The 18,229-nt window shown below is 36.7% G+C and overlaps 1 protein-coding gene across 8 annotated transcripts in view; it reads left to right on the top strand.

Moving 5' to 3' along the window:
- The window catches only part of KATNAL1 (katanin catalytic subunit A1 like 1), a 76,576-nt gene that overhangs the window by 21,042 nt on the left and 37,305 nt on the right, over positions 1–18,229 (top strand). For all 8 annotated transcript variants that reach the window (XR_011376890.1, XM_030882578.2, XM_030882576.2 and 5 more), the window contains one exon: positions 10,260–10,428. Coding sequence is in view for 7 of the 8 variants with exons in the window: in XM_030882578.2 (XP_030738438.1) it covers positions 10,260–10,428 (169 nt within the window). In the remaining variant the exon portion in view is untranslated. The remainder of the gene's footprint in view (positions 1–10,259; positions 10,429–18,229) is intronic.

Genomic DNA, 18,229 nt, shown 5'->3' with positions numbered 1-18,229 from the left:
CAGTTCTTTCAGCGAGTCTTGTTGAAAAGGGGAGCATAGAAATTGAGTGGTAGTTGGGGAAGTGGAATCAAAATGTGTTGTTGTTTCCGAGACTTTTGTATGCTGATGAGAATGCTGCAGCAGAAAGGGGAAGATTGACGATGCCTGGGAGAAAGAGGCACTACTGGAGCAATGTCCCTGAGTAGACAAGAGGAGGCAGGATCCAGTGTACAGGTGGGGCGGCTGCAGGATAGCTGATTCAGAGTAGCTGGAGGGAAGGCAGTTAGTTATAAAGGCTGTGGACGCAGAGAAGTGGGCAGATGTGGAGGTGAGCGCTTGTGGAGGTTCTCTCCTGATTATTTCGATGAGGGAAGAAAAGCAAGCAAGATCATCTGAGAGTGAGGGCGGGGTGCAGGTGTTTTCCAGGGTTTAAATTCTCACCTAAAGTGTCCCAAGAGGGGACATCCATTCCATTTGGCTATTTTATTTCTTTTATGTAAGTTTTCTAGGAAGCGTTTGTCTTATTTTGCAGAACTCAGTAGTCATTCATTTGAAACCTTATTTTGGAATCCTAGGTATTTATTACAATGAGTGCCTAAAAACTTGGTATTTCTATCGTTTTTTTTTTTTTATGTTACAGAAAAGACAACTGAAAGATAGAAATTTTAATTCATTAGAGATAAACTAAGGAATGGGAACAAGATAGTGGTAAGTCAGAATGAAATCATAACACATCAGTTTTGTTTTCCTTGAAAGAAATATTTGCCTTGCTGCACTTTACCACTGTTTTCTCCCTTCTTCTTTCCTCTGGCAAACTGCTGTGATGTGTACTCTCCCTGTGTTGCCATTCACTGCTTCTCTTTCCTTAATGAGTAGAAATCCTGGATCTCTATTCATTGCAGTATGGGACTGACTTCTTGAAGACAGCTTCCTAATTTAAAATGGAATATGCCAAATTCTCAAGAGTTAAGGTGTTTAACTTTTGTAACAGTTGATAGTATTTACCATCTTTCTTCTTTTGGCTTCTGTTACACTGTACTATGCTTTTTTCCTTCCTCTTTTTTTTTTTTTTCCCCCCTAACTGTGGCCCCTTCTTCTCTTATCTCCTCCTCTTGTTGTTCCCTAGTGCTGTCCCTCTGCTCGTTCTATACTCACTTCAGCTCCTTATATCCAGCCCCACTCTCTCTCTGCTTTGCAGATGACATTAGTGATAGGAGGATTGTGCCTTCTGGTTTGCATGAGCAGTCTAATTGTCGTTTGTAGATAACTTCTCTTTTCTCTTTCATTGTTTTTATGATTTTATTTTTTGTCTTGGTGTTAAATAGTTTCACTATAGATTATCTGAATATGGATTTGTTTTTATTTAACACTACTTAAGACTTGTGTTTCTTTTGTTTCAAATTCCTTTTTACGCTTTTAACCATTTTAAACGTTCATTTTTATAGTTCATAGCTGATAGTTCTATTATCAGAAGTTGTTTGGAGCCTTATCCTTCTGGTTATTTCTGATGGCTCTTGTTTGTGGTAAAGCTGAGAATGTCCCTTCAAGGTTTGAGTCATTCTATGTGTGGCTTGTTTAGGGGGATGTCACTCCTCAGAGGGTCTGTGTTGGGTTCAGCCAGGTGCCTTCAGGATGTCACCTGCCTGGACCACTTTTAGGTAAATTTCTTCACTTAAGGGAGTATAAAACTAAATCCCAAGTCACACGAGCGCAGGCCCTGGTTCCTGTTTCTGGGGGCGACTTGTACCTTACTCCACACATATAGAACATAGGCTCAGATGGACAGACGTACTTGCTTCTTCCATGTGCGTGTTTAATTCTGCCCTTTGAGAGTCCTGGCTTCGCTTGCCAGTCTCAGCTCAGCTTTGACATTTGTAGGCCTCAGGCCTTGTCACGGGCCTCACTTTGTGCTCATTAAACCTCGAGCCCTGGAAACCCTCAAGGACTGCCATGCCGTCAGCTGTATTTTATTTATTTTTTGACTGTTAGGTATTTCTCTTATCTTCTGGTAAGATCACCTATATATAAACAGGATATTTGTTACATTTTATCCAGAGTTTTTTTTTTAATGTTACAGAAAAGAAAACTGAAAGATAGAAAATTCAATTCATTAGAGATAAACTATCTATATATTTATCATAAGTTCTTGAGGGTCTTATCCTCCAGTTTGTTGTTTCTGAGGACTTTTATTTATAGTTTAGTTGGGAACTCGTCTTCAGCGAGGCTTTCATTGCAGGATTTATATGTGGATAGAAAGGGATGTCCAATATAATACATAAAATATGTATATATTTTTAGCTAAACTATAAGCTTCTTGAATGCATGGACTATATCATATTTTTTTGTATTCCAGTGTTTTGAAAATCAGTAGAATATTTTCAGAACTTGACCATAAACTAGACAAAGAACTATGAGATATTTAAAGTTCAACTGATAGTATTTTAATATAATCTGTAAAAATTGTGTAGTCCCTATACTCTGAAAGAGTGCCATTGTCCATCTAGTTTTAAGGTCTTTACAGTTAGACATAAGATAAATTAAATATTTTAAGTTTTTCAAGTTCAAAGGTCTTTAGAGTTAAATGGAAAAGGCAAGGGCCTATCTTTAGATCCAAAGAAGAGCAAGGTAAAATTAAATAATCAACCTGCCTGGGAGTAGTGGCATCCTACCATTAGACGAAATAATTAGTAATGTTATCGTCCCCTTCCCCTACCTTAGAAGTGATAGAATGACTGGCTTAGCAACTTTAAATAAGGATCAGTATGTCCCATCAGAGTCTCTGACAAGAGTCTCGCCCCTGTTCTTGCTGAAATACCTAGTTGTGGGTAACATCAAAATGCTAAGAGGGCAGCCCCCGTGATATTAAATGGGACTGTATAATATTTGGTGTGAGAAGTATGTCTGCAGCTCCAGATCTCATACCAGCAGAAATTTTTGGCTAAATATTACCTTGGTTAACTTGGCTAATTGTCTTCTGTAGTGGGTAAGCATCTTTCAACTCCAGTGACATTTAGAATTAAGAGTAGAAATGTCTAAGAGACTCAAAACTGTAATAGTAGTATTTTTTGTTAAGGGATATGTACATATTTATTTATTATTTTTATGTACTTGTAATTTAAGACAATATGGCTAATGAGGGTGACAAGCATGCAATTCCAATTTTAAGTGTATTATGGAATAATTTAGATCTGTGATTTTACATGAAAATTTATGTTAAGTACTTTTGGGGAACATTTAGGAGAAATTAGGCTTACCTCATTTATAAGTTTAACTTACTAAGTTTATGAAAGTATTTATATGTAAGTTATGCTTTGTTAAGTAAGACAATTGAAGAACTAAGAAGGAAATAAAATATATTACATTTATAGACGTATGTTAAAAATTTTAGTGGCATTTAATTAGCCAGGTTTGTGAATGGCATCAAGCATTATTCAAAAACCTCTTAAAAGTGACTTCTAAAATCTGCTGCTCTTGTACATAAAAAAATATTTGTAAGTGAATCTAAAAGCTTTAAGGACTAACCGAATTTCTGCAGTTTTAACTTTAATAACTTGAATATTTAAAAAATCAAAGTAAACCTTTGAAGAGATTTTTTTGCACAAAAAGTACCCTTGAGGATATAAAGCAACTCGTATCAGCATGGCTTATAGTACTCCATGTGTTTCTGAGTGTGATTGATTTGCTTGTTAGATAGTGAGGGAAGACTTAATCCAGTATACAAAAAAGCCTTTTCTATTACGTAGTGTAGTATCTTGCATTCATCAAAAGTTCAGATATTTGTTGAAAAATTAATATTTTGAACTGACTCTGGAATATATCATACTAAAATATTTGTTTATAATTTTCTGATAGCAAATAACTAAAATTTCTAAAGTTCTTTTTAGAACTGGAACTTATTAAAGGTTAAGTTCTATGGAGTCACGTGATTTATGAAGAGGCACCACTGCAATTCAGTAGGGAAAGGTGGGTCTTGTCAGTAAATGCTTCTGGGTTAATTGAATGTCCATGTGGTGAGGAAAATCTCAACCCCTTACCTCACATCATATAGAAAAACTAATTTGAAATAGATCACCACCTAAAATGTAAAAAGGTAATAAAATAAAACTTCCAGAAGAAAACATGGAAGGGATATTATCATCTTCTTGGGATAGCAAAGATTTATTAAACTGGACAATAAAGCATTAAAGATAAAAGGTCAGTAAGTCAGAATTCTAAAATTATGAACTTCTTTTCATCAAGAGATGCACCATTAAGACAAGTCATATACTGGTAGAAAGTTAAAAAAAAAAGGAAAGCCATATACTGGTAGAAGATGTTTGCAAAGCATATGTATGACAAAGGACTTGTATCCAGAATATATAAAGAACAACGATCAGTAAATCAATAAGAAAAAGTCAGGCAACCCAGTTGAAAGAAAATGGACTAAAGACTGGAACAGATACTATACAAAAGAAGATATTCACATGGCTAATAAGCATCTTGTTGAAAAGGTGTTTAACATCTGTAGCCATTCAAGAAAGGCAAGGTAGAACCACAATGAGACACCATTACACCCCACCCCACCCCCAGAATGACTAGGGTGGGACAACTGGCACTCTTGTACATGGTGATGGGAGTGTAGAATGGCATCACTACTCTGGAATACCGTTGGCTATATTTACTAAAGCTAATCTTACATACACTTTATGATGCAGCTATTCTGCTCCTGGGTACAGATCCCAAAGAAATGAATGCTTCTGTTTACCATGAGGATAATTCCCATATTCACAGAGGCTTTAATAATAAACCTCAAATAGAAAACAGCTCAGGTGTCCATTCACAGAATTGATAAGTTGTATATTTATGCAATAGAATACTCCACAGCAGTGAAGAAAGATAAACGGCTATATACAGGAACATGGATGAATTTCACAGGTAATGTTGAAAGAGTATGTACTATAGGATTCCATTTTATGAAACTAGAACAGGCGAACCTAATCTATGATAGTAAGGTCAAAATAAGGGTTACCTTTACCAGCTGATATTTACTAACAGGGGCCATGAAAAAAACTTTCTGGGGTATTGGGAAATGCTCTTTGTTCTACTGGTGGTTATACAGTACCAAAATTTATTGAGTTGTATACCTAATATATGTACATTTTACTGAATATATGGTATACCTCAATGAAAAATAGATTTAAACAATTCTGTTAAGTATTAATCATCCCCATTTACAGAGGAAGAATATGAGGCTTGTAGATGTTAAGTGATACGCTCATATAATCAGTAATTGGTGGACCTGGGAGTAGGAAGGCACCCAGGGTTTAGGATTCTAAATCTAATGCTAACTCTGGATCACCATGCTGTTTCTCTGTGAAGGGAGGAATCGTGTTTGCAACGTTTTTATGTCAACAGCCAGTGTAGTTCCTGTCCTTATTAGATAAACATATATTTTCTGATTTGAAAAAATAGCAGTCATATATTTGATGAGAGTGGACATTAAAATTCTTAATCATTGGACTTCCCTGGCAGGCCAGTAGCTAAGACACTGCACTCCCAATGCAAGGGGCCCGGGTTCAATCTCTGGTCTGGGAACTTGATCCCGCATGCCACAACTAAAGATCCTGCATGCTGCAACTAAAAAGATGCAGCAATGAAGATCCCACGTGCCGCAACTAAGACCTGAGGCAGCCAAATAAATATTAAAAAAAAAATTCTTGGGCTTCCCTGGTGGTGCAGTGGTTGAGAGTCTGCCTGCCAATGCAGGGGACACGGGTTCGTGCCCCGGTCCAGGAAGATCCCACATGCCGCGGAGCAGCTAGGCCCGTGAACCATGGCCGCTGGGCCTGCGTGTCCGGAGCCTGTGCTCCTCAACGGGAGAGGCCACAACAGTGAGAGGCCCGCATACGTTAAAAAATAAATAAATAAATAAATAAAATTCTTAATCGTTAATTTCAAATAATAAGTCCTCTAATTTCTGTTTAAGCTTTGCTTTCTTGCCTCCTGATTTCTTACCAAATAATTTCTCTTGGACTCAAAGTCTCATATATTGACCCCAAGTCCTTATAGTAAAAATATCAGTATGAACTACTTGGAACTCGTGTTTTTTTTCATTAGCTATGGAGAGGTATGTTTTCCTGTTTAATTCATATAGATTAATGTCATAGCAAAGTAAGAGTATTTTTCTTCCTTTTACAGAAGTTTCAGTAATTTGATTTATGTTCTTGGGCATATATAAGACCTGTTCCAAATTTCTTTTTCTTATACTAGAATTCTAACAATGTATGAACAAACAGATATAACCAAAGAATTTAGAATAATCATGAAACAGAAAGCTGGAAGAAATAGAAAGAGCTGAATAGATGGGAATCTTAAGAAGGTGCCTGTATAGCAATTGGAGAAAATTGTGATAGTATCTTTGACCCTGTTTCTAAATATGGTGTGGAATGAAGGCATCTTCAGAAGAGGTCTCTTCCCCTTTGATTTCTGGAACCCTGGATGCGTGGTGCTGTCTGACAGACAGTTCTATTTCTGTTGCCCAATCTTTTATGGAGATTTGCCAGGCAGTAATACAGTAGGTTCAACTGAGGATGTGTACTCTGAGCCCACATCACTAGCACATGTGTGTTTCTAGAACATGCCAAAAACTTTGTAGCAACCCTATAATTTCATTTTCTTAGGTGCTCAAATAATTTAATTAGTGGTGTTGTTATATTCATCATATTTAAAGTTTATTAACTACCAAGTAACTAATAAGAATAATAAAATTTATGTAACGAATAAGGAGTTATAATACAGTAGGATCTATGTACCCACCATGGAGTTTAAGATAAAGAACATTAGCATTACCTTGAAGGCCCCCTATGAGCTCCTCTGCATCCTGTTCCCTCCCCTCCTCTTTCAGAGTTAGCCACTGTCCTGGATTTGGGGTTTATCATTCCTTTGCCTTTCTTTATACTTTTAGCACATACGTATTAATCTCCACACAGTATCTTGTTTTGCTTAGAATCATACTGTATGTGTTCTTTGAACTTACTTTTTCACTCAACATTGTGGTCCTGAGATTGATCTATTATTATTGCATGTGTCTGTAATTCATGTTCACGTGAATATAGTATCCCATTATGTGAATGTATAATAATTTATGCATCTGTTCTGATACTGGACCTTTGGGTTGTTTCCAGGTGTTTACTATTACAAGCAGTGCTGTAAGAACATTTACATATAATATTGATATTTAGTATTGCTTAGAAAGGGAATATTGGCTTTTGGAGGAAGTCAGGCTTATCTGCATATGATAGGGTAAGGCATCTTTCTTCCCATTCCTACGGGGAAATATCCTCCAGGAGGAGAACTGAGCTCAGTGTAGACATGCTACTCTTTTATCTGCAGATTTCCAGTTATTCTCTATATTTGAAATGCTGTAAGCTAGCAGGGTGTCAGCCTGTGTTTGACCATTGGGGCAGAGGCTGACGATGCTGTGCAACCCTACTAATAAAGTCTCTTTTTAAAAAGAGACCAGTAAAAGAAGCCCTGAGACTTATTTTTTACAGCCTGGAAGCTGTCACTGAGTCCTTAAATTGAAGCATGCCATTGGGCAGTGATGCCCTAATGGAGGAAGAAGTACAGAACAGAGTCAAGGGTGTCCTTTGGGAAGCTGACAGTCTGTTTCGAATGTACTATCAAACTGCAGTGAGACGGAACTGAAGACCTGCAAAGCACAGGCACACTTTCTGTGAGACGTGGGACTTGCCACAAATGCCACATCTGGCCTCTTGAGCAGTTTCCTTCAGACCGTTTATGAGCCCGTCAGAATACTGAGTGGCAGGACAAGGTCAGCAGCAGCAAACACCTGGAGTGCAGCCTGTGAACGAGCTTTGACATAATTCTCGCAGCAGAGCTTTACTGAACTGGCTGTGTGTGCAATGTGGACTGCAAGCAGGACTCCTCAGTGACCGCTAAATAGCAAGCTGAGGCGGGAAAGCACAAGCTGAGGAGGCAGAAGAAATGTTTCCAGAGTCCCTGCAGTTCACCCCTCGTCAGCGAGGCCACCGAGCAGCCTGGCACGCAGCTGTAAGGACGGGCTTGCTGTGTGAGCAAGAGCTTCGGGCTGGCTGTGCCTCCAGAAAGCAGGACCACAAACAATGACAGACTATTTAAATAGCAGGCGCAGCTGCTAGCAGAAGGGCAGACTTGACGTGTGTTCTGTGTGGAAGAGATTGTCAGCCGCTTTTTATTGTCTTTGGCCAGGAATCCAATTCAGGAAAGACATTATACATACACAGATATATATATATATATATATATATATATATATATATATATATATATAAACAGTAAAGTTCTGCTCTACTACTTTATACCTCTTCATCAAAACCAAACAGAGGGCTTCCCTGGTGGCGCAGTGGTTGAGAGTCCACCTGCCTATGCAGGGGACGCGGGTTCGTGCCCCGGTCCTGGAAGATCCCACATGCCATTCAGCGGCTGGGCCCGTGAGCCATGGCCGCTGAGCCTGCGCGTCTGGAGCCTGTGCTCCGCAGCGGGAGAGGCCACAGCAGTGAGAGGCCCGCATACCGCAAAAAAAAACCAAAACAAAACAGAAATTCGTTCAAAAAACAATGGTTGCAAATGAAATACTAGGAATAGAGCAACATAACATTTTTAGTTTTTTAGTCTTTACCAGTCTCATTACATTTTTACCTTATTGACAGAATACTTAAAAGACTAATAATGCACTAGAACCAAAACCATAATAATACCTTTAAATTTGAGAATGCCTTATAACTATTTCACTATACACGATTTTCAAGTTCCTTTCCTGTGGATTTTTTCCCCACAAGATTGCTTATTCATCTTTGTCTCCTCCTAGGGCCTAGCACAGTAGAGGATATATACCTCCTAACAGGTGTGGGTGTTCAGTAAATAACTGTTTAACTGGATTGGACTCCAAGGATTCAGATGTCAGTGTATGGTAACCTAGTAGAAAGACATACACTTTTCACCAGCCTCTCTCATCCTCAGCACTTTCATGTAGCGGTCTAATTCCAGTAGTCTGAAGATGCTGCAATATGTGAACTATTTTTTACCTTGAGTTTTCAACCTTCCTGGTTTTCATCCATTTTCCTGTTTTCCTGAGTTCATTGAGTAATACACATGTGAGACTTTTTCTGATACCAGGAAGAGAAACTCCGTGATGAGTTAGATGAATTAAAAGCATGAAGCTGGAAAAGGGATAAGAATAGATTTTGGCACATGGGTGGAAAAGGAACACACATATGGGATGTGAAGGGCTGCAAATACAGGCAGAGCTGTAAAGAGAGTAAAGGTAGGAAAACAGAGGCAGAGGCAGTTCAGGGAGGAAGAACTAAAAGCTTAGACACAAAGTGATGGAGTCTCCCCCAACACCCAGAGAGAGGCAAATAAATACTGTTCTGAGAAGCCCCATAATTTCACTATTTGAAGAAGACATGTTTCACATTACATTAGACAAAATATGCCACTTTGTAAGCATAATTATATTTATGTATTTATCAAAATTCTTTTTTAAAATTGCTGTATAATTGACATGTATTACATTAGTTTCAGGTGTACAACATAATGATTCAATATTTGTGTATATTGTGAAATGATCACCACCATAAATAGAATTAACATCCTTTGCCACATATAGTTATCAAAATTCTTGATTCCCATTTGGGGGCCTGTATAATTTGAATGATCCTGTGATTTTTGACACCCTCAAAGCATGAGTAATATTTTTACACATAAACTTTGCACATAAATTAAGAAGATTTCATTAAGCCCTGCTGTTTGTAATTTGATGAATGAAATGGTTTTTCCAACATGGAAGCAGAGAAAATCATTTTGGTTGTAAAGGATAAACTAGTAAGCTATGCAAATAAATATATTTTGAATTCTTGTCCTTTCAGCTTTTAATGATTTTTTTTAAAGTTACTTATTTGGCTTAGGACAGTAATGAATAAAGGAATTGATTTTCTGTTAACACTATTAAGGTTATTAGATAGGAATAGTCTGTATTGCCCTCTATTGGTGAATGTTATTTTTGACAAAATAATTGCTGCTGTATGTGTCATTTATACGTATTTAATGTTTGTATCAACCAGTATACTTTACAGAAAAGCACTTTAAAAACTGACCTAAGAGTTGTAGCCGTGAATTGGCAAAAGGGGGAAAAATTGACCTTGTGGGCTTATTGATTTAATAGTTTTATTGACTAATGTAGTATTGAAATACTTTTGCCTTTGATTAATTTTAATTTTATGTATTTATTTTTTTGTCAGAGCTCCACCTCAGATAAGGCGTCCCAATCGAGAAGTAAGACCTCTGAGGAAAGAAATGCCAGGAGGAGGAGCCCGGGGACCTGTAGGCCGAGCACATCCTATATCAAAGAGTGAAAAACCCTCTACAAGTAGGGACAAGGATTGTAGAGCAAGAGGGAGAGATGACAAGGCAAGACTACCTCTTTGTAACCCACTCACTTTAAGCCCGTGATGTTTGTTGCTTATTATACTTTTAGTGGGCTTTTCAGAGGACCCTGGTTTTGACATGGAAGAGGTTTTTTAAAAAACTTTGAATCAAAAACCTATGCAGTCTTTGCATTTTGAAGGCCATTCTGTACTGTCAGTAACCTCAGAGGTGTATATATTTCTTAACACACACACGCAGAAATCTTAAGTAAAATGGAGCTTTTCATTCTTTGAATTTCAAAATTGTATTAAATATCATCACAATTCTGATAATTAAAGATAAAAAATGACAAAATTAAATAGGAAATAATTTTGAATCTTAAATAGTAGTCCACGTTCACTTAGAGGAGGATGAGGAGGTAGTTTGTATTTTCTTTTTTTCCCACCCCCCTGCGGCTTTCCCCCTTGGTGTCCATACGTTTGTTCTCTACATCTATGTCTCAACTTCTGCCCTGCAAACAGGTTCATCTGTACCATTTTTCTAGGTTCCACATACATGCGTTAATATACGATATTTGTTTTTCTCTTTCTGACTTACTTCACTCTGTATGACAGTCTCTAAATCCATCCACGTCTCAACAAATGACCTAATTTCATTCCTTTTTATGGCTGAGTAATATTCCACTGTATATATGTACCACATCTTCTTTATCCATTCCTCTGTCGATGGGCATTTAGGTTGCTTCCATGACCTGGCTATTGTAAATAGGGCTGCAGTGAACATTGGGGTGCATGACTCTTTCTGAATTATGGTTTTCTCTGGGTATATGCCCAGTAGTGGGATTGCTGGATCATATGGTAATTCTATTTTTAGTTTTTTAAGGAACCTCCGTACTGTTCTCCATAGTGGCTGTACCCATTTACATTCCCACCAAGAGTGCAAGAGGGTTCCCTTTTCTCCACACCCTCTCCAGCATTTGTTGTTTGTAGATTTTCTGATGATGCCCATTCTAACTGGTGTGAGGTGATACCTCATTGTAGTTTTGATTTGCATTTCTCTAATAATTAGTGATGTTGAGCAGCTTTTCATGTGCTTCTTGGCCATCTGTATGTCTTCTTTGGAGAAATGTCTATTTAGGTCTTCTGCCCATTTTTTGATTGGGTTGTTTATTTCTTTAATATTGAGCTGCATGAGCTGTTTATATATTTTGGAGATTAATCCTTTGTCCGTTGATGCGTTTGTGAATATTTTCTCCCATTCTGAGGGTTGTCTTTTCATCTTGTTTATGGTTTCCTTTGCTTTGCAAAAGCTTTTAAGTTTCATTAGGTCCCATTTGTTTATTTTTGTTTTTATTTCCATTACTCTAGGAGGTGGATCAAAAAAGATCTTGCTGTGATTTATGTCAAAGAGTGTTCTTCCTATGTTTTCCTCTAAGAGTTTTATAGTGTCTGGTCTTAGATTTAGGTCTCGAATCCATTTTGAGTTTATTTTTGTGTATGGTGTTAGGGAGTGTTCTAATTTCATTCTTTAACGTGTAGCTGTCCAGTTTTCCCAGCACCACTTATTGAAGAGACTGTCTTTTCTCCATTGTATATCTTTGCCTCCTTTGTCATGGATTAGTTGACCATACGTGCGTGGGTTTATCTCTGGGCTTTCTATCTTGTTCCATTGATCTATGTTTCTGATTTTGTGCCAGTACCATATTGTCTTGATTACTGTAGCTTTGTAGTATGGTCTGAAGTCAGGGAGTCTGATTCCTCCAGCTCCGTTTTTTCCCCTCAAGACTGCTTTGGCTATTCGGGGTCTTTTGTGTCTCCATACAAATTTTGAGATGATTTGTTCTAGTTCCGTAAAAAATGCCATTGGTAATTTGATATGGATTGCATTGAATCTGTAGATTGCTTTGGGTAATATAGTCATTTTCACAATATTGATTTTTCCAATCCAAGAACATGGTATATCTCTCCATCTGTTTGTATCATCTTTAATTTCTTTCATCAGTGTCTTATAGTTTTCTGCATACAGGTCTTTTGTGTCCCTAGGTAGTTTATTCCTAGATATTTTATTCTTTTTGTTGCAGTGGTAAATGGGAGTGTTTCCATAATTTCTCTTTCAGATTTTTCGTCATTAGTGTATAGGAATGCAAGAGATTTCTGTGCATTAATTTTGTATCCTGCAACTTTACCAAATTCATTGATTAGCTCTAGTAGTCTTCTGGTGGCATTTTTAGGATTCTCTGTGTATAGTATCATGTAATCTGCAAACACTGACAGTTTTACTTCTTCTTTTCCAATTTGTATTTCTTTTATTTCTTTTTCTTCTCTGATTGCTGTGGCTAGGACTTCCAAAACTATGTTGAATAATAGTGGTGACAGTGGACATCCTTGTCTCATTCCTGATCTTAGAGGAAATGCTTTCAGTTTTTCACCATTGAGAATGATGTTGGCCGTGGGTTTGTCATATATTATTATGTTGAGGTAGGTTCCTTCTTTGCCCACTTCTTGGAGAGTTTTTATCATAAATGGGTGTTGAATTTTGTCAAAAGCTTTTTCTGCATCTATTGAGGTGATCATATGGTTTTTATTCTTCAATTTGTTAATATGGTGTATCACATTGATTGATTTGCATATATTGAAGAATCCTTGCATCCCTGGGATAAATCCCACTTGATCATGGTGTATGATCCTTTTAATGTGTTGTTGGATTCTGTTTGCTAGTATTTTGTTGAGGATTTTTGCATCTATATTCATCAGTGATATTGGTCTGTAATTTTCTTTTTTTGTAGTATCTTTGTCTGGTTTTGGTATCAGGGTGATGGTGGCCTCATAGAATGAGTTTGGAGTGTTCCTTCCTCTGTAATTTTTTGGGAGAGTTTGAGAAGGATCGGTGTTAGCTCTTCTCTAAATGTTTGATAGAATTCACCTGTGAAGCCATCTGGTCATAGACTTTTGTTTGTTGGAAGATTTTTAATCACAGTTTCAATTTCATTACTTGTGATTGGTCTGTTCATATTTTCTGTTTTCTTCTGGTTCAGTCTTGGAAGGTTATACCTTTCTAAGAATTTGTCCATTTCTTCCAGGTTGTCCATTTTGTTGGCATAGAGTTGCTTGTAGTAGTCTCTTAGGGTGCTTTGTATTTCTGTGGTGTCTGTTGTAACTTCTCCTTTTTCATTTCTAATTTTATTGATTTGAGTCCTCTCCCTCTTTTTCTTGATGACTCTGGCTAATGGTTTATCAATTTTGTTTATCTTCTCCAAGAACCAGCTTTTAGCTTTATTGATCTTTGCTCTTGTTCTCTTTGTTTCTATTTCATTTATTTCTGCTCTGATAGTTATGATTTCTTTCCTTCTGCTAACTTTGGGTTTTATTTGTTCTTCTTTCTCTAGTTCCTTTAGGTGTAAGGTTAGATTGTTTATTTGAGATTTTTCTTGTTTCTTGAGGTAGACCTGTATGACTATAAACTTCCTTCTTAGAACTGCTTTTGCTGCATCTCATAGGTTTTGGATCATCGTGTTTTCATTGTCATTTGTCTCTAGGTATTTTTTGATTTCCTCTTTGATTTCTTCAGTGATCTCTTGGTTATTTAGTAACGTATTGTTTAGCCTCCATGTGTATGTGATTTTTACATTTTTTTCCCCGTAATTCATTTCTAATCACATAGTGTTGTGGTCAGAAAAAATGCTTGATATGATTTCAATTTTCTTAAATTTACTGAGGCTTGATTTGTGACCCAGGATGTGATCGATCCTGGAGAATGTTCCATGCGCACTTGAGAAGGAAGTGTAATCTGCTGTTTTTGGATGGAATGTCCTATCAGTTAAATCTATCTGGTCTATTGTATCATTTAAAGCTTCTGTTTCCTTATTTATTTTCATTATGGATAATCTGTCCATTGGTGCAAGTGAGGTGTTAAAGTCCCCCACTATTATTGTGTTACTGTCGATTTCCTCTTTTATAGCTGTTAGCAGTTGCCTTATGTATTGAGGTTCTCCTATGTTGGGTGCATACATATTTATAATTGTTATATCTTCTTGGAATGATCATTATGTAGTGTCCTTCCTTGTCTCTTGTAACATTCTTTATTTTAAAGTCTATTTTATCTGATATGAGTATTGCTACTCCAGCTTTCTTCAGATTTCTGTTTGCCTGGAATATCTTTTTCCATCCCCTCACTTTCAGTCTGTATGTGTCCCTAGGTCTGAAGTGGGTCTCTTGTAGACAGCATATATATGGCTCTTGTTTTTGTATCCATTCAGCAAGCCTCTGTCTTTTGGTTGGAGCATTTAATCCATTCACGTTTAAGGTAATTATCGATATGTATGTTCCTATTACCATTTTCTTAATGGTTTTGTTTTTGTGGATCCTTTTCCTCTCTTGTGTTTCCCACTTAGAGAAGTTCCTTTAGCATTTGTTGTAGAGCTGGTTTGGTGGTGCTGAATTCTCTTAGCCTTTGCTTGTCTGTAAAGCTTTTGATTTCTCCATTGAATCTGAATGAGATCCTTGCGGGGTAGAGTAATCTTGATTGTAGGTTCTTCCCTTTCATCACTTTAAGTATATCATGCCACTCCCTTCTGGCTTGTAGAGTTTCTGCTGAGAAATCAGCTGTTAACCTTATGGGAGTTCCCTTGTATGTTATTTGTCGTTTTTCCTTTGCTGCTTTCAATAATTTTTCTTTGTCTTTAATTTTTGCCAGTTTGATTACTATGTGTCTTGGCGTGTTTCTCCTTGGGTTTATCCTGTATAGGACTCACTGCGCTTCCTGGACTTGGGTGGCCTATTTCCTTTCCCATGTTAGGGAAGTTTTCGACTATAATCTCTTTGAATATTTTCTTTGGTCCTTTCTCTCTCTCTTCTCCTTCTGGGACCCCTATAATGTGAATGTTGTTGCATTTAATGTTGTCCCAGAGGTCTCTTAGGCTGTCTTCATTTCTTTTCATTCTTTTTTCTTTATTCTGTTCTGCAACAGTGAATTCCACCATTCTGTCTTCCAGGTCACTTATCTGTTCTTCTGCCTCAGTTATTCTGCTATTGATTCCTTCTAGTGTATTTTTCATTTCAGTTATTGTGTTGTTCATCTCTGTTTGTTTGTTCTTTAATTCTTCTAGATTTGTTTTAAACATTTATTGCATCTTCTCGATCTTTGCCTCCATTCTTTTTCCAAGGTCCTGGATCATCTTCACTGTCATTATTCTGAATTCTTTTTCTGGAAGGTTGCCTATCTCCACTTCATGTAGTTGTTTTTCTGGGGTTTTATCTTGTTCCTTCATCTGGTACATAGCCCTCTGCCTTTTCATCTTGTCTGTCTTTCTGTGAATGTGCTTTTTGTTCCACAGGCTACAGTATTGTAGTTCTTCTTGCTTCTGCTGTCTGCCCTCTAAAATGGAGCTTTTTTTTGGCCAGATTTTAGTTCCCCGACCAGGGATCGAGCCTGTGCCCCCTGCAGTGGAAGTGCAGAGTCCTAACCACTGGACCGCCACGGAAGTCCTGAGCGTTTATAGAAATATTCAAAATAAAGTTTTAAAACTTAAAAAGTATTTTAACTAGTATTCTGAATTAAAATGAAAACATAATTGTAGGGGAAAGATTTATAAGGAAGTAGATGTGTCTACAGTGTTCACAGAATAAGATGATAGATATGCTTTACTATTGATAAAAATTTTTTAAACTTTGATTTATCTTTAAATTTTAGAGTAAAACAAGATTTTTTTTCTTAATGAGAAAATTTCCTTTGGTTTGGGTTCAGTATGTACTTTTACTTTATCTGGGAAATTGATTGGTGAATAAACATAATACTGGGTAGAAATTCTGTGCTGTCCTTAAAATGGACTTTAGGAAAATATGCTGAAAATAATTTTTCAGAGTAAGGAGCCAGGATGACCTGACGTTTCTCTTAGCCTTAATTTTAATGAAAAGACAAAAATAAATTTTTAGTGATAGCATTTCCTGTTTCCTTTATGATGTCATAAATGAATGAGGATGTTATTGAATTGCCACAGAGAAGTTTTATTTTCCTAGCTAGGGGTTCTATATGTCATCACATTTATGCCGTGATATTTATTGTGAAAATACAGCTTATAACTAATAGCAAATGGTTATCCTTAAAAATTACATACTATATTTGAATATTTTTACTCTATATGATTTCAGTCAGTGGTAAGGACTCTACACAGACCAACTTCCTACACCTTGTGGTTTTTTAGACCATAATGGAATAAAACTGATGTTTTCTGAGTATTTCTATTCAGGAGATAGAGCCAAAGACATATTCTCTCTACCTCGCTAGGACACTGAAAATGAATTAGATTTTTTTATGTTTGTAATTTGTTCAAGCTATTATGTCATAAAACAGTAAGTGATTCCATTTCAGATCCTTTTGGGATTAGTGAGGGGTACTAATAAATAAATAAATTTTCCTGCTGATGAAGTTGAACTGGTTCTCCCCATTACAAAAGCCGCATAATGGATACTTACAAATCTGTGTCTTATATATCATCTTTGTTTCTTCCTCTGTTCTTCATTTTTGTGCTGCTAACCTTGGTTTGCAGTTTAGAGAATAAGGTGGTGGCTGAAGTCCACCCATCACTCTGCTAGTAGCTTTTAGATAAACTTTTAGAACCAGGTAAGGAACTTTCAGTCTTTATCTTACCTTCACATAACACAAGAGAAGGATATTGGTCGTGGTTTATTGGATGCTTCCCTGCTAGGTACCATTTGGAGTGATTACACAATAATTTATGAAATAGTCCCAAGTAGTAGGCAGTCATTTTATCCCCATTTTTACAAATGAAGAAACTGAGATAGAGCTAAAGTATCTTATCCAAAGTCATAGAGTAAGGAATGGAGCTTTGGGAATCACAGATCTTTTTCCTCTTTATTTTAGTATTTTTCATATTATGTAGTATCCCTACCAAATTAGATTAAAAGTCTGGTTGGATTTGAAAAGAGTTCCAGAAAAATTAAATAAATGTTGATTTTAAAATGGGATTCTTAAGCAAAGAACAAAACAGCCAGGCAGCATTTGTTGAATGTCAGATAAATTTCTCTGGATATTGTAAATTGTCTTTTACTTAAAAAGTTCCAAATAATTTTCTAAATCTTAGTTGTTCTTCATTCACATGTAAGTACTCAGAATGTCACTGGAAAATAAGCCCTTTAATAAAAGAAAAAGAAGAGTTGTTTGAAGATAAAAGAGACTTTCTGAGTCACTCTGGAAACAAAAGGGATTACAATTAAAAAAAAACCTCATAGAAACTTCATTAGAATTTGAAAGGTGTGCTTGGTTCAGTTATGATCCTTGTAAGCACTCAGATATTCATTAGAATACTGGAGTCCTTAAATTCACTGGAAGCGGTGATAGGGTTTGAGGCAGTTCAGATGAAACTGACAGATATCCATTGCCATTGAAAGCTAATTTGAAATCGAGTACTGAAGGGTACTCAGTGTTGTTGGTTTCTTTAAATCAGCTTTGTGTGTTGCAACCAGCTTAAAAAGAAAAATGAAATAGACTAGAAAATTCAGACTGCATTGCCCATTATAAGGACAGTATTATTTTGAGAAAAAAATTTGTTATATAAGTATGTAAAAATTTAGTTATATATTTGTATACACTAGCTCATGATCTAAGATGAATTTATTACTTTGTGTCATGGTCAGAAGTTTGAAAGCTGCTTTTCTGCTCTAGCCACTTAACTTTATAGATGTTAAAAAAAGAGAGGAGAGGAGAAATTACATGTTTTGCTTAAGACTCTCAGTATCTTTGGATGCTTAGTTTAGTCTTGTGAACTGTATGAGGAAGCAGCTAGTAAGAAAAGCAGTAGCAACAGGTCTCACTCTGCCTTGAGCAT

Source organism: Globicephala melas, chromosome 18 (assembly GCF_963455315.2).
Source record: "Globicephala melas chromosome 18, mGloMel1.2, whole genome shotgun sequence".
NCBI classification, from domain to species: domain Eukaryota; kingdom Metazoa; phylum Chordata; class Mammalia; order Artiodactyla; family Delphinidae; genus Globicephala; species Globicephala melas.
Note: the sequence above shows the minus strand (reverse complement) of the source record. Positions and strands in the feature narration are given on the sequence as shown.